At 49.0% G+C, this 14,677-nt stretch overlaps 6 protein-coding genes across 6 annotated transcripts; 1 reads left to right on the top strand and 5 right to left on the bottom strand.

Annotated features, from left to right (window-relative positions):
- Positions 1 to 140: 140 nt before the first annotated feature.
- B0J16DRAFT_292342 (major facilitator superfamily domain-containing protein) lies at positions 141 to 1,936 on the bottom strand (the record flags this gene model as incomplete). The annotated part of the gene is made up of 8 exons (XM_046124323.1): positions 1,763 to 1,936; positions 1,665 to 1,709; positions 1,559 to 1,617; positions 1,347 to 1,512; positions 1,178 to 1,290; positions 1,072 to 1,131; positions 771 to 1,025; positions 141 to 722 (listed from the first exon to the last, which is right to left on the bottom strand). Coding segments are annotated over exons 1-8 (1,440 nt in total), but the record flags the coding sequence as incomplete, so codon positions are not given.
- Positions 1,937 to 3,238: 1,302 nt separating this feature from the next.
- B0J16DRAFT_364728 (uncharacterized protein) lies at positions 3,239 to 4,835 on the bottom strand. Its single transcript, XM_046129960.1, has 5 exons — positions 4,575 to 4,835; positions 4,134 to 4,503; positions 3,963 to 4,080; positions 3,768 to 3,908; positions 3,239 to 3,715 (listed from the first exon to the last, which is right to left on the bottom strand). The coding sequence occupies exons 1-5, from the start codon at positions 4,719 to 4,721 to the stop codon at positions 3,310 to 3,312; spliced, it is 1,182 nt and encodes a 393-aa protein (XP_045978913.1). The 5' UTR covers positions 4,722 to 4,835; the 3' UTR covers positions 3,239 to 3,309.
- A 1,988-nt stretch (positions 4,836 to 6,823) lies between these two features.
- On the top strand, positions 6,824 to 9,056 carry B0J16DRAFT_418047 (Alpha/Beta hydrolase protein). The gene is made up of 2 exons (XM_046133731.1): positions 6,824 to 7,557; positions 7,613 to 9,056. The coding sequence occupies exons 1-2, from the start codon at positions 7,009 to 7,011 to the stop codon at positions 8,885 to 8,887; spliced, it is 1,824 nt and encodes a 607-aa protein (XP_045978914.1). The 5' UTR covers positions 6,824 to 7,008; the 3' UTR covers positions 8,888 to 9,056.
- A 315-nt stretch (positions 9,057 to 9,371) lies between these two features.
- B0J16DRAFT_183113 (cytochrome P450) lies at positions 9,372 to 11,633 on the bottom strand. Its single transcript, XM_046122660.1, has 3 exons — positions 10,921 to 11,633; positions 9,619 to 10,867; positions 9,372 to 9,549 (listed from the first exon to the last, which is right to left on the bottom strand). Exons 1-3 carry the CDS (start codon positions 11,241 to 11,243, stop codon positions 9,514 to 9,516), a joined length of 1,608 nt encoding a protein of 535 aa, XP_045978915.1. The 5' UTR covers positions 11,244 to 11,633; the 3' UTR covers positions 9,372 to 9,513.
- Positions 11,634 to 12,023: 390 nt separating this feature from the next.
- Positions 12,024 to 13,153, bottom strand: B0J16DRAFT_324033 (uncharacterized protein; the record flags this gene model as incomplete). Its single annotated transcript, XM_046125807.1, has 3 exons — positions 12,024 to 12,681; positions 12,737 to 12,861; positions 12,914 to 13,153. 3 exons carry the CDS (start codon positions 13,151 to 13,153, stop codon positions 12,024 to 12,026), a joined length of 1,023 nt encoding a protein of 340 aa, XP_045978916.1.
- On the bottom strand, positions 13,060 to 13,678 carry B0J16DRAFT_183115 (uncharacterized protein). Its single transcript, XM_046122661.1, has one exon. It carries the CDS (start codon positions 13,612 to 13,614, stop codon positions 13,198 to 13,200), a length of 417 nt encoding a protein of 138 aa, XP_045978917.1. The 5' UTR covers positions 13,615 to 13,678; the 3' UTR covers positions 13,060 to 13,197.
- Between the last annotated feature and the right edge of the window lie 999 nt (positions 13,679 to 14,677).

A 14,677-nucleotide genomic window follows, 5' to 3' on the forward strand; every position in this document is an offset into this window, starting at 1 on the left:
AAGTGTTCTCTAAGGTATGGGCTGCTAAAATAAAGTAGCAAAAGTGGTTACCTAATCTAGCATAAGGTGATCTAAAGTATTTCGTCTTTAATGTTCTTGATGGCCAATTCTTCCGACACCCCGACGGGCCTGTATCAATACTCAAATCTCCATCTGAGATCCGAATCACCCTTCCAATCTTCCACCTCACCAACATGCTTGATCTCCTCGCTTACCGCCGCCCGACTTTGATTCTGCTTCTTTAACCGCCACCCCAAAACACTCACCACAATGATATTCGCAACAAGATATGCCAAAGCCATTGAGTGACCAACCACAAACCTTGGTCCATCGCCAGATCGGTACAGTTGCGTTCCCAATACAGCCCCAAGATTTCCAATACTGATCTGCATCGCATTCGCAATAGCGCGCTTGGTCTGTCCAGAGACGTTGATGGCTGGCCAGCTGAGAACCAGGGCCGTGGCAGGGTAAATCCCAGCTGCGGCAAAGAATGTCCCCACGTAAGAGACTCCCGGCCTGGAGGTCGGGTTCGTGTTGCCGAGAAGAATTGCGTATCCTATAACGGCAACCGCTGAGGATCCAGCGATGAAGACCGCGCGCTTGGCGAGCTTCTCCGAAGCTATGGCCACACTCAAGGTAGTAACAAAGGCTACAGCATAAGGCGGTATGGTCAAGAGCTGGGCGACTGCTGCTGTATATCCAAGATCCTTAATGATAGTGGGCTAATCAGTCAGTTAGTGCTGTACACGATCAATTCCAGAAGAACTTACCAGAAACAGAGAGAGCGTATATAATGGTAAACTCATGGTGTGAAATCCCAAACCGTATAGCCAACAGCTTGGATCCTGGAATGCTTCGCGGACAGCAGCCCAGCTAAACTTCTCTTCACGAATGGCGTCACTATCTGCGTTCAAACGCTCATGAATGAAAGCACGCTCTCCCTGAGTGAGGAATTTGGAAGTGCTGGGATAATTCTCTATGAACCAGAATGCTGCCACAGCTACCAACACGGTAGCAATACCTTCCTGTCTATGGGTTAGCTTGATGGCGGGTTATCTGTCAGGGTCTTACCAGGATAAATATCCATCGCCACCCATTCTCCCAAACGACGCCTGCCATTTTCCCAATGCCCTTCTCGCTGTTAGCTATTGCGCGCGTTGGAAGTTGGAAGTCATACATATGCCAGAATACCGCCAAAGGCTCCAGCGAGGGAGGCAGCGCTGAAGAACAAAGAGATACGGTATTGTCTCTCGCGCCGCTTATACCACATCGAAAAATAGTAGACCACGCCTTTGATCTCGTCAACATATATCCCGCATTAGAATTTGATGGTTCTTGTAACTTACCAGGGAAAAGTCCACTTTCTGTTACACCAAGGAAAAACCGAGCGACAAAGAATCCAGCCTTGTTCTGGACAATACCGAGGAGGGTTGCCACAATACCCCAAGCAATTGTTAGTGTAGGAAGCCATAGTCTGGGCGTTGTCCGTTTAAGAATGATGTTGCACGGAATCTAACAATGGTGAGAAGATGATTGACTCAAAGGCATAACAACAAACCTCGAAGATGACATAACCGATAAAGTACAAAGTCAATCCTGTAAGGTATTCGTTTCCCGCTATAAAACTTTAGAAATTGGCAAGAATAGGAGTCTGGTAATCTTACACATATGCAAATCATCGATCATTCCTTCAATGCGAGCGTTTCCAACTAATCAAGATATATCAGTTAAAGAACACGTCTTAGCATAAACCGAACCCTACCATTGCTGCGGTCCAAGAATGACAGGAGATACAGTATTCCAACTGCTGGCAGAAGACGTAAATCAAGCTTCCGTAGGAGAGCTTTCTCATTCACTGGGGTTGCTGCGCCTGTCTCATCGCTGAGATCTGGCGACGAAGGCGGCTTAAGATCTGTGGACATTGTGTCAATCTGCTGGAATTTGTTTGCTGGAGAAGAACAGCATGGACAGAGGGTAGCTTAATCTACATTAAGTATGCTTGAGGGGTTATTTCATGACGTGTCTCGCTATATCCATTGCACCATATAATCCCTGTTAAATGCTCATAAGGTTTCATGCATAGAGGCTGCAATAACCTCCATGTTGATCGGGGCATTGCCTACAAACAATGGTATTTATGATGCTCCTGATGTAACTCTCATACTAAAAATTATCTATGACATCAAGTAATCCATATTTGCGCTGTGAGGTAGAGATCGAAGTGCTATGTCGCCATGTTAGCACGGTTGTCGTCATTTCTTATCAACCAATCAGAGCCATGGTGATTGATACCTTTTCCAAAAAACCTCCGTGTCGAGAACCTAAAGAAGTTGCTCTCGCTTATAGGCCGATGTACGCTTCTATCAACACTGCACTTGTAGCGAAACTTGTACTACGGGTACCTCAGAGATGATGTAAATATATAGCAACAGTCCACATACCCACCACTCGTGATACAGGCCATTATCCTCAGACATACCCGCAAGGCCGATAATTTTAAATGCTTTTCCCCGAACAGCCTTCAAGACACTACAGGGAAAGCTAATGTCTTCGATCTCGCTAACTTATTCTTTGCTTAGGCTGCCCGATCTGTGGGTATAGCGTTGCGCTACTGAGTTCAAAATCCTCAGAGTACCACCGAACCACAAATTGTCAAGACATCGATCGTGTCTAGCCTAGTGCTAAAGCACGCTCTGTTTTATGGCTCTTGTAAAGATCGCCGGCCTGGGGAAACAAAACATCTTTTGAAATCTGTCAAGACGCGACAAGAGAGATCTCGGCATTACCCTCCCCTCTTGGCATACCTTATCAAAGAGATGGCGTCACGCCGTTTTTGCTTTCAGTTGGGAATGCGGTCGATAAAGGATGTTTGTGGAATTCATCGATATCGAAGACTGCTTTCCGAAGCATTAGTCGGCCGTCGGATTATATCTGTAGCATAGATGGGTAAGAGAAGAATTCTTACCAGACATGAGGCGCCAGAATAAGTAACCCAACTGTCAGTCAAAACTTGCATAAGGTGACCAAACTATTTCGTTTCCTACGCTGTGCAGCCAATTATTTGGACGAGAGTTAATGCGGAACAAACCGTATTCGAGCTTTGAGTATACTTTGTATTGATATAGGCTTGGAATGATATTATCATATGGAGCGGATACCTTAGCATCATCCCCACTGCCGACTTGGCCATGCTAGAGACTTACCAATCTACAAGCTCACTCTTCAACGCACATAGAAGCCTTGATGGCAAGTGTCAGGGTATCATGTATAAGTAGCTAAACAAATATATACGTAATGGAAGAAAGTAATTTAGAAGGAAGGCGCTCGCTCATGCTCCTGGCTCTGATAACCGCCACCCTTGACTTGCGCTTGCGGCAAGTTCCTCAATTCTATTGAGTGCTCGTCGCTAAATGTGCTCAGGCGCTCGTGTTGCACCCTGACCTCCTCCGTCTTCATGACGCCACCCGAGTTCACAGACGCCTTCATACCGCTGATGCTTTCGTCAGAGTCTTGTAGGTGCTCTTGCGACTCCTGCCAGCCGGACATGATAACCACCGAGTTTCGACCATATCTTGAGTTGGGACCGTATCGTCTGGATTGTCTGGCCTGAGATGATGGGACCGTGTTTCTTGTTTCGTGGTCGTTGGGGGTCGTGTTGGTCTTGTTCTTGTTGTAGCTCCTTGAGCTTGACTTGAGTTCGTGGTAGAGCATTCGCCTGGTTTGGATTAGAATTGGACTCGCAAGTAACAGGATTGAATGGAACGTACAAGACAGGAATGCAAATAGCCATGATGGAAGCGGCAGGTTCTGTCAAGGTCCAGATGGTAAGGTCGACACGATCGTAGGTGATGTCTTGGCTCTTCATGTTCACAACAAGAACAGACTTGACAATACCAGTCATACCAGCACTATTGAACGTATTAGATACCAAGATCGTCTCGATGAAAGCAGTGTGGACTTACATAGCTCCCAAACTCATCGCAACAGCAACTCCAAGTCGCTCTCGTCGTCGCATAGTCATTCGCATCAAGATCGCCCATGGGAGGAGTGCAAGCACAAAGTCGAGGACAGCCGAGTAGTCTGAGTTGAATTAGTTTATGATGAAGCCGATCGACTGTTTCGGGGAAACTCACATGCAGCAAAGAGCTGGAACTGGAGTAGCGCCTTAGGATCCCAGCAGGTACCTGGGACCTTCTTATCGAAGACTCTGGCGAGAGGCGAGCATTTGGCGAGACCAAAGATCCAAACCAAGTTCATAGAGATGTTGATGGTGATGATGACGAAGATGAGGAAGTATTTCATCCACACGTTGGTGGCAATTCGGTACAAGGTGATGGCGAAGGATGTTTTACTCGTCGTCGTCGCGATGATACCGAAAGCCGCACCGACAATGGTGTTGAGGTTGATCGTTCTCAAGTTCTCTTCGCTAATCGTGTTCATATGTCGTCCGAATCCCAGAGATACCAAGTATGTGTTGATGGCCACAGAGATCATTAGTGTCACCTAAGACGAAACATCCATCGGTTAGCGCCAACAGCCTCAAAACCATCAAAATGGAGGTTGAACCGACTCACCTGGGCCGCGATGAGGAACCAGTCATCGTACCACAAACCCTTGCCTCTCCATCTTTTGCAGTAGATACGCAGAAACAACAAAATAAGAGAGAGAAGCGCTAACGTCCATATGCTCGCAAGCAAGCGAGTACCTCGCTCTTCTGCCATTGCGAAACTATCACGAGAGGATGTGACAAGGAATTAAAAAGAAAAAGGATCTCACGATCATCGGAAAACAAAAAGCAAAATTGGTAGATTCAACGCCGATCCGATTCCATCACAAATCCTGGTTGCATTGAAACCCTGGGCCTGGGGAGATATATGTATAACGTCGTACTGATCATCAGAGAGTCCCCATTGCGCCCCTCATTTGGGTGTATGAACTAGCGTCAGGCCCAGGAGTAACCTTGGAAGATTGGTTCCGACTCCGAGGTTCAATCATGCCATCAACAGCGGATGTGGTAAAGATTGGCAAAATGGCCGTGGCTGAAGGCACTTTTGGGCCGACGCATTGATGGTGAATCCACTCAGCACCTCCGGAGCAAAATCCTGTCTTGCAATACGTAGTAGGGCTGCAGCTAAAGGAGAACAAAGTTCCACTAACCACGGCACCCCTTTTTTGCTACAGAATTAATGATGCAGTCATTGCAGGTGCCACTAGCTCGGCGCTGGTGGCTGAAAAGGATTCTAGTAGCTTTCACTGGGAGGACAGTGGCGTGGTAAAGCAGCCAATGATGTTGGCGAGGATGCTTCCTTCGTCAGGGCTGAACCGGGAGATGCATGCTAGGATCAAACACGCTGCCGAGCCGACGGAAATTTTGTTACCAAATCCTCAGCCAATTTGCATCCATCGTCTGTGTGCAGAATTATGAAACAGGAAATGTGTTTGGCTATTAAATGGCTGTCCCAGTTGCAGGTGCAGCATCTGAGAATTCCACGTGGTCATGAAGAGCAAACGGTGATGATCATTGCCATTCTTGTCGGAGAGAGAGAAGATCCGGCTCCCTCGGCACGAACGAACACTTGCATGAACCGTGTGTTGGCAGATCTCGTCTCACAAAAGTGAAAAAAGACAGAAATCCAAGGTGACATGCTGTTGTTCAACAAGGACCGGGGGATCATCGCGTAGGCGAATGTAACGTTAGGGAGAGATTCATTTCCCACCGAGCTAGGAGCGTGAATCCCATGGAGAATGTGGATCGAAATTTATCTAACTTAACCTTCTGCATTCTTCTGCCCACGCAAATTCCGTTGACAGCGGCCGCGGGCTTGGTCTGCACAGACAGCAGAGCTGTGACACGAAGGAAGCTTAGCAGAGAGACCGTTGTTTCTCTAGCTTGCTTCACTGGCCAACTTGTATACGAGTAGCCTAACAGAGGAGAAGCGAGGTACCCGCGCCACGCTCCAACTGCCAAGAGGTACTAAAGGAAAATCTCTTGTCCATCTTCTCCACTAAAAGGGTCTTCGGGAGAATATCCGCAAGGCCGGGCTCCTGTTTATAATGGATACAATGCTATAAACTCGTCTTCCGAGTCGCTATTCTTGGAGTCAGTGCCTCTACAAGCCTCGGGGCCGCTTCTTAATCACGCAACGTCTCCAAGCGAAGGATGACATGTTGGTCCTTGGTCCTCGCTACGGGGCAACTGTCGGCCGATTTTTAGGGCAGTTTGACCATGTCCTAGCGCTCATCCAGGTAAAGCTAAGCCCAAACCAGTCACTGTCGCGACTCTTTATGATCCATTTTCCCCTTCTCCGTCAACTAATTAATCTCGAGGGTTCCCCAACGGCTTTTCTTTCCTCTATCCCCTCGGAAATAAAAGGATCCGGAACTAGGAACTGCCTTACCGGACCCTGCGGCTGACAGTCTAGTCAAGAGCCGGTGGACGGTACGATGGATATCTGCAGCGGTAGCTATGATAGCCGAACGGGGCGATGAGATTTTAGAAGAAAAAAGAAATAATAATAAGAAACAACTGTCGACAAACACGTTTCCAATGACTCGAGATTGCAGATTCATGGTGGGGAGCTGAGCACTAACCTTCGGCGTCGTAGAGGAGATGGGGAAGTGATCGACAGTACTAACTGAAGCATAATTTTTGGAGGTTGTCTTTGCTCGCAACCAACGTCTTGACCCAATGGACCATCTTAACAGCCCAGTTTTTCAGGCGGAGCGCAGGGGATCTTCTTCGGATCTAATCGTTCAAGGGCCAACCCAAGTTGAAGGGCAAATTACACAAGCATTAGCCATGCTCGTAGCATGGGGGAAGATCCGAACATTATGCGACCATTGGCCCACCAGCCCTTTACTCTTAAAGAACAGCTGAGCCGTGATCGACACGTTTTACTGCACGTTAAGCCACTGGTGCAAGTTTGTCTCTCTTTATACGAGCTTCCATTCTCTCCTTCCAGAACAACACCCTAGAAGCTTACTTGTCCTTCATAGCAAGCCACAAAGATGCACTCAAACACACTAAGCCTCTTCCTGGCTGTTGTCTCAGGATTAACGCTTTCCGAAGCGTCTGTTCTCCCGCGTCACCCTCCTCCCCCTCCCGCTGCTGGTCCTCCTGGTCTTGGACCTCACGGTCCCAGAGATCCCCCTCCTCCTCCTCCTCCTGGTCCCCCTGGCCCTCCAGGTCCTCGTGGTCCTCCCTCTCCTCCTGGTCCCCCTCCTCCCTCTCCTCCTGGTGTTCCCGCTGTTCAGCTTAGCAATGGTACCTACCATGGCAAGCACAGCGATGAGTTTGACCACGATCTCTTCCTTGGCATGCCCTACGCTCAGCCCCCTGTAGGATCTCTCCGCTTCTCCTCCCCCAAGGCTCTTGACAAGGCCTGGAAGGGACACCGAGATGCTAAGGAATTCGGATGGATGTGCATCGGTTACGGTTCCGATACCCAGAACCTTGGTAACCCTGTTAACGAGGATTGCTTGACCATCAACATTGTCCGCCCCTCTGGTGTCGAGGCTGGAGACGAGCTCCCCGTCGGTCTTTGGGTTCACGGTGGTGTAAGTACTCATCTTGCCTATTATATCTATCTACTCTGACTAACACATGCAACAGAGCTACACCAACGGTGGTTCTCGTGACCCCAGATACAACCTCAGCTGGATTGTTGACCAGTCCGTCAAGGAGGGTAAGCCTATCATTGCTGCCTCCATCAACTACCGTGTCTCCCAATGGGGTTTCCTCTTCAGTGAGGAGATGCAGAAGGAGAACGCTGGCAACCTTGCCTTCAAGGATCAGCGCATGGCCTTAAAATGGCTCAACGACAACGTCGCTGCCTTCGGTGGTAGCCCCGACAAGGTCACCGTCTGGGGAGAGTCTGCTGGTGCTCGATCTCTCGGTATGCAGCTTGTCGCCTACGATGGTCAGCATGATGACCTCTTCCGTGGTGCCATCCTTGAGTCTGGTAGCCCTCTCGCTCTGTTCGGTGATGCCGCTTCTTGGCAGGACTACTACAACGCTCTTGTCAAGAAGACTGGATGCGCCGACTCCTCCAACACTCTCGACTGCCTCCGTGAGCTCCCTTGGGAGACTCTCAACAACATCTTCAACAGCACCACTGCCCTCAGTGTCCCTACCCCTCCCCTCACTGCTGTCGTCGATGGTGACTTCATGACTGCCCAGGCTCCTGAGCTCCTCAGAGCCGGCAAGTTCGCTCACGTTCCCCTCCTGATGGGCAACAACTTCGACGAGGGTACTGCCTACGGTAAGAAGGGTATCAACACCACCGAGCAGTTCCAGTCTTGGATCTCCAGCCTCGGCCTTGACAAGGATGCTGTCGCTACCGCCACCGAGCTCTACCCCGATGAGCCTGAGAAGGGCATTCCCGCCTCTTTCGTCGGCCGACCCCAGAACGAGTACGGACTCCAGTGGAAGCGTTCTGCTTCTTTCGCTGGTGACTTCCAGCAGCACGCTGGCCGTCGCCTCTTGGCCGAGACCTACTCCGGTGCCAACATCCCTGTCTTTGCTTACCTCTGGAACCTCTATGTCAACCCTCTCCCAGCCATCCTCGGTGCCACCCATTTCCAGGAGGTTGCCTTCGTCTTCAACAACGTCAAGGGTGTCGGTTACGCTGCTAGCCCCTTCGAGGGCAAGCCCGAGTCTTTCGTCAAGATGGCTGACCTCATGAGCAAGATGTGGGTTGCCTTCATGCACGACCAGACTCCCAACACCATGAAGTCTGCTCCTGAGCACGTCGCTTGGCCCCAATACACTCTTGAGGAGCCCCTCAACATTGTCTTTGACGCCAACAAGACTGAGCTTACCTACACTGCTGTTGATGACGTCCACAAGAAGGAGATTGATTTCCTCCTCAAGGATGTGTTTGCTTAAATGAGCCCCATAAGTATCGCAAACTATTAGCTGATATAATGTGTAATGGAATGCCCTTCCGTCTTCCACCCAGAGACGGATTTATTAGATAGCCTTCAGCCGATTGGCGCCTTGTATATATAGACTTCTACAACCCTGTTTATAACCAATCACTCAAGATTTAGATCAATGTCTTTTCATACATGACAGTATTCGTGACAGTTTCTGATTTTCCGTGTCAAGTATGAGCTTATGACCTCGCATGCATTTTGTATTCCCTGAACTAACATGATTGATCTCATCAAAAGAAAACAAACTTGAGATACTATCGTATTAACTAAGACTGGGTGCATGCACTTTCAGGGGCTTATTAATTATATGAGAACAATTCTGCAGACTGCTATCAACAGCATGCGCACGCACAGAATATATGCATAATCCATTGGGCCTATCATCACGGTGTAAGAAGAATTGGCCGTCGAAAGCATAAGAGATAAAATAATTTAGTCACCATATGCTAGTCTGGGCTACAACTTAAGCTGCTTTGTTTAGTAGGCCAGGCCTTAGATTACATTTCTTCTGTCATCCACCTAGCCTATACTCTGGCTAGACGGATTGAATCGACTAGATGTGACCACCACAAACGCTTACTCTCGCTTCGTGAATACCAGCTGACATTCATCCTAGCAGTGAAACTTGTCAGCACATCACAATAACTCCTCAAATCAAAACACTTCTGCGGATGAACATACCTCAGGAAACAATGTAGCAAACACTCTGATCTCCTCGGACTGGCTAGTCGCATGATGTACCCAATCGAGCTCCAGCGACGCCTTTCCAATCATAGCAGCCATAGTCAGTGGAACATACTTGCGAGCCAAACAATCATGAGGACCAGCCCCAAAAACAAGCCAGTTCTTGGTCTTCGATTCAGCATCACCCGTGATCCATCGCTCTGGGTCGAAGGTCTCAGGGTTTGGGTACACTTTCGGATCATGGAGGGCAGGATAGCATGAGGGCACGATCATAGAGCCCTTGGAGATGGTGTAGTTGGGCGTGACGGGGAATGTCTTGGTAGCTTCGTAAGGAACAAAGATAACAGGGGGTCGGTATCGGAGAAGCTCTTTGATGACTGCGTTGGTGTAAGGAAGTGACTCAAGCATTGAGAGCTCGAACGGCTTCTTCTTGTTGCCACCGCGAACAGCTAGGTTCTCATCTCGAAGACGGTCAAGTACATCGGGTCGTTGAGCCAGAACCTGAAACAGCCAAGTCGTCGCACTGCTGGAGGCATCCTGTGACGCAAACAAGAACGTGAACATGGTCTGACCAATCTCCTCGTTTGTGAATTCGCGAATGAGATTCTTGGGTTTCTCGATATCCGTTTGCCCAGCAGCGATACGGTCATTGTATTTCTTAGACTCCATCATGTGGAGCACCCATTGGTCGACGATGCATTTGGGCTCAGCACCAGCGGCCATGTTTGCCTTGCAAGCAGCAGCACACGAGGCGAACTCTGCCAAAACAGCGTCTGCAGTACGCTTGCCTCGCCAGCATTTGGTGAAAGGGATGTATACAGATAAGGGAACGTTGACAAGCTCGAGTGCAGCAGTAACTTGGTAAAAGTCTTCAGCGATCTTCTCGACAGCATCTTGGGAGATGTAGTCACCGAAGAATGTTCTACAGGAGAGCGCGCAATTGATCTCCCTAAAGAGACGCATGAAGGCCATAGGCTTTCCCTTGTTGTCTTGGCTCGCCGCGACGAATCGATCGAAGTAGTCGTCGTACACTGTCTCCTGGACAGGTAGGTAAGTGCTGATTGCTTGATTGGTGAATAGACCGTTGAGTCCTCGGCGGTATTCGGTATGTGCCTTGCCCTGAAGGAAGACCCAGGCACTTGGTCGAAGGAGGGTTTCGGCCATGGGGACGATGCATGGTTTGGCAAAGGTGGGAGACTTGAAGACCTTGTGTGCGATATCACGATCGGAAGCGAGGACGACGAACCTAGGATGGTGCGGTGAGTATAGTTCGGGACTCTGGATAAGGTGTGGCTCTACTTATGGAAGACTGATACGCAACTGAGAGGACCACTGGCCCATTGGGCGAGGTAGGCGTCGAACTTGGGGTAGAGAGCTTGAACAAATGGTCCCATGAAAGGGATCTTGAATGCTGGACCTGCGATGGGACCTTTTCTCCAGAGATACATGAATTGATCGTAGGCTATCAGGATGGCGAGGATAGTGAGGGCGATCTGAGTGTTGCTACATCCTTCGAGCCAAGTAGACAAGAGGCCACTCTCCTTGGTGAGGTCGTTTGCGTGGGTCGAGAAGGATGCATTGTTGGCCACCGGTCCAACACTGGGCTCGACTATTGATGCCATGATTGGATTTCTAAGGAATGGGAGAATGCGATAATATCGAAACCATGGAGGAAAGCAGCGCTTTTAACTATCGTCTGGACAAGCCCCTTGGTGAAGGACTGGCTTAACATCCGGAACCGCTCGGCTCTTCCAACAAGAATACGAAACATGCAAACTACGACTGAAATAAGCAACGGCCTTACTGCTCTGAACTATTGGGAAAGTCAGGCCAATGTGCTTCCTTCATTTTGGCCTTCAATTGCTATGGGCTGATATCTGATGTATTCGAGATTTCCCTTTGAGGACTAGACTCCGATCTGTAATGTGGAGAAAATGACTGGTGATATATCGAATCAGATGGCTCTCAATTCTCCATACGCCGCGATTTGACCCGTGATAGACTCATCAAATCAGAGATGTGTTATCTCGTCTTGACAACACGGACAACTCTCTTGTCTCCGACACGGTTGCTTCTGGTCTCGTCAAGCCAAGACCTTATCAGTAAGGACTGACCCATCCCGTTGCGTGATCTCAGGTGATTTGCTGCAATTGGCAGGTCCCCAGGATCAGCCTGTTAAGCCTTTTGCTCCTCTGTCTGCAGGATCGCTTGGCATCTTCAACGGTTCGGAGACTAGTCTGAATCGGGTTTAGTCTCCGATTTGAAACCATGAATCCGAATACGCGCACGCGAGAGAAAACTCAAGGACGTGTCGTACATTTTTGAAGCGAGGTTGGGAATAACAGACGAACAAATAGGGAATTTGTGTGTCAATTCGAGAATTGAGTGATATTATTGTGCGCTCACGTCAAAATCCCATCCCACTGAAGTCGAAATACCTCAGCCCTCTCGCTCTCTAGCCATAAAATATTCTTCAGATGGATGACGACATCATCCCAAGTCTGCAAGCCCATGGCATTAGCAGCAATCTTGGCGGCCAGGTTCAGCCATTGAAGTTCTGTTGGGTCTGTTGCTGAGACAATGGCCACGGAAAGGACCCATATCTGCAAGGAGTCGAAAAGGACATTTCCGACCCTTCCGGCTAATGACTGGAGATGCCCCTTGAGTTGCTGGATGATGTTGTTCGCAAGCTCAGTATGCGTGTAGTACGTTGTGCCGTGAATGATAAGCATATAAAGTACCATGGCGCATCGTAGGCATTCGGAATGTGGCGAGTCCGTGTATGGTGGTATGAGCAAGAGCTTATGGACCACGAAGCATGTAAGGTCGTGAAGCTCAGTGCCCAGTAAGACTGAAGCGCCGGGCTGGTGGAAAATGCCGCGTAAACGAGTAAAAACGTCCGCAATAGCAGGTTCAAGGTGAAGAGCCTGCACGACCGGGTCTGGCGTCTCTAGGAAGGATGACGATAACAGCCATTGTAGCGTAGGGCTGACTCCATCCCCGAAGCCATTATCATCCTGTGTGACATACTGAGGAAGGCCAGTGACCAGTAACGATACCCTGGAGAACAATCAGCCCAATGTGTCTACTCATCGCAATGGACAGCGTGACCTACCAAGCTATCATTCTGGCAGTCAACGGGCTGGCTTGCTTGACTTGGTCAAGCCCACCACGGATCCCAACGATACGTTTGGCGCCGTCTATGTGTGCTCTGCTAGCATCGATATTGCCTTTACCATGCTGCATTTGAAGTTGGCGATTGATAGTAGTAGCTTGATTGAAAATCACTCACCTCAATAGCAGCCAAGGTAACAACAGAATTCAAAGTTTCATCTCGAATAGCTAGCGATGTACTCCCAATCTTCTTCCGTATCAAGGAAACAGAGTCAGCCATGAGAAGTTCCGATATTGGAAACCCTCTTTGAGCTCGTCGTTCTTCATCTAGAGACGCTGTCTGTATCGACACATGAAACAGGGCCGGATCTGCCAAAGCTAGTGGCCACCATGAAACAATGAACGGGTTGGAGGCCATGTTGAGGTCAAGAGGATAGTATTGAAAGGATATATTCGAGAGGACTATGAAGACATTAGATATCTATACTGGCTTGGTCTGAAATTCGTGACTCTACAGTGCTGTATCAACCGCTGGACGTGGACTCTGGGGAGCCTTGTTGTAGGGTATGAGTCAAAGGGATCAAAAGACGCATTCACCGGCGTAGATAGCGCCATTGAACTTTCATGAGGCGCATTGGAATCATAGCTCTTGGACGTAGGCCTCTTCACCTCAGCTTTGTCTATCAACTTGCTTCGACCCGACGTATCCGGCGTCACCGACGCGGCTGAAGACGCCGATGATGTTGAGGACAAAGGCTCATTTGCGTAAACACACGTGACCTTTCTTTTGATACATCGCGAGCATTTCGGTGTTCCGAGGTCGCAACTATGTTTTGCTTTGGCACATGCGTTGCAAGATCTTCGTAGGGAGGTTCGCATAGCTAACCAAGAAAAGTTAGGTAAGCCGTTATAGGTGGTAGAGGAGAAGGAAGTTTCGTTACGGATACGCTCACGCGGTATGGGATCCGCCGCGTTGAGTGAGTGGAGAAAAGGTTGGAGCTGACAGGTCCAGGTCCAGAGGACAGTCTAACCAGACTCGGACATCAGCCCTGTCCCGCCCAGTCTGACTCAGTTCTAGACCTCATGGCCTCTGACACTGACACTTGTCTGATTGCCGATCATCCTACCCTATATCCATGCAGCCAAGTAGAGTTGAGGTAAAAGGCAACGACGTGATGTGGAATGAAGGCATTTCGCAAGCATTCCTGTTTGTGGGCAAGATCGTATGTATGCTGAAGCTGAAACAAAGGGAGATGGTTTCGGCATTCGCGCGGCACTTGTCGTGTCTTGCTGAATATCTTTTCGCTTCTGCAAGTCATATTGCTTTTTGGGACTCCGAGTTTCATAGCACGAAGCAATTATGTGGTTCACGCAAGGTAGATTAAGCGTCCGCTTGTCAGGTGGATCCTGTCAAAGGCAATTCCCAGCGCTGATCTCGCAAACCAGGTCCCAAAAGGAGCGTGGCGGACATTGATCCTACGGACGTCGGACTTTCTTGCTATTCAGAACGGAGTTGTACGCTTGAATGTCATTTAACTTTTTACCATTTTTATGATATATCAGAATAATTCTCTTCTCCGTTGTTTCAAATTGCTGGAGAATTTACTGGGGGGCACGAAAATATAATCATGTGTTGATTGGGCCGGAGTAGCTTTCTGGATTCTGTCCTGGTTCCGCTGTGGGGGATCTGCCACCGGAAACTGCGGAACTTCAGACGTTGACAGGTACACCGACACTTAAAACTTAGTCTAACATACCGGCCCTACGGGCGACAGCAATTTATCTGGGTTCCGGGATCAAGTACTTTGCCTTATCTAGCTGCTTACGCATTAGTAGTAAGCGGACGTGATGGTGCCAAGGTCTTGAACGCCAAGGATCATGTATCAAAGGTAAACGGTTGCCTTTCTCCAACAGGTAATTATGTAAGGAGAGACTTCAGCTA

The sequence above is a fragment of the Fusarium flagelliforme genome (genome assembly GCF_020744385.1).
Source record: "Fusarium flagelliforme strain FIESC 12 MPI-CAGE-AA-0113 chromosome Unknown B0J16scaffold_7, whole genome shotgun sequence".
In the NCBI taxonomy this organism is placed as follows: Eukaryota; Fungi; Ascomycota; class Sordariomycetes; order Hypocreales; family Nectriaceae; genus Fusarium; species Fusarium flagelliforme.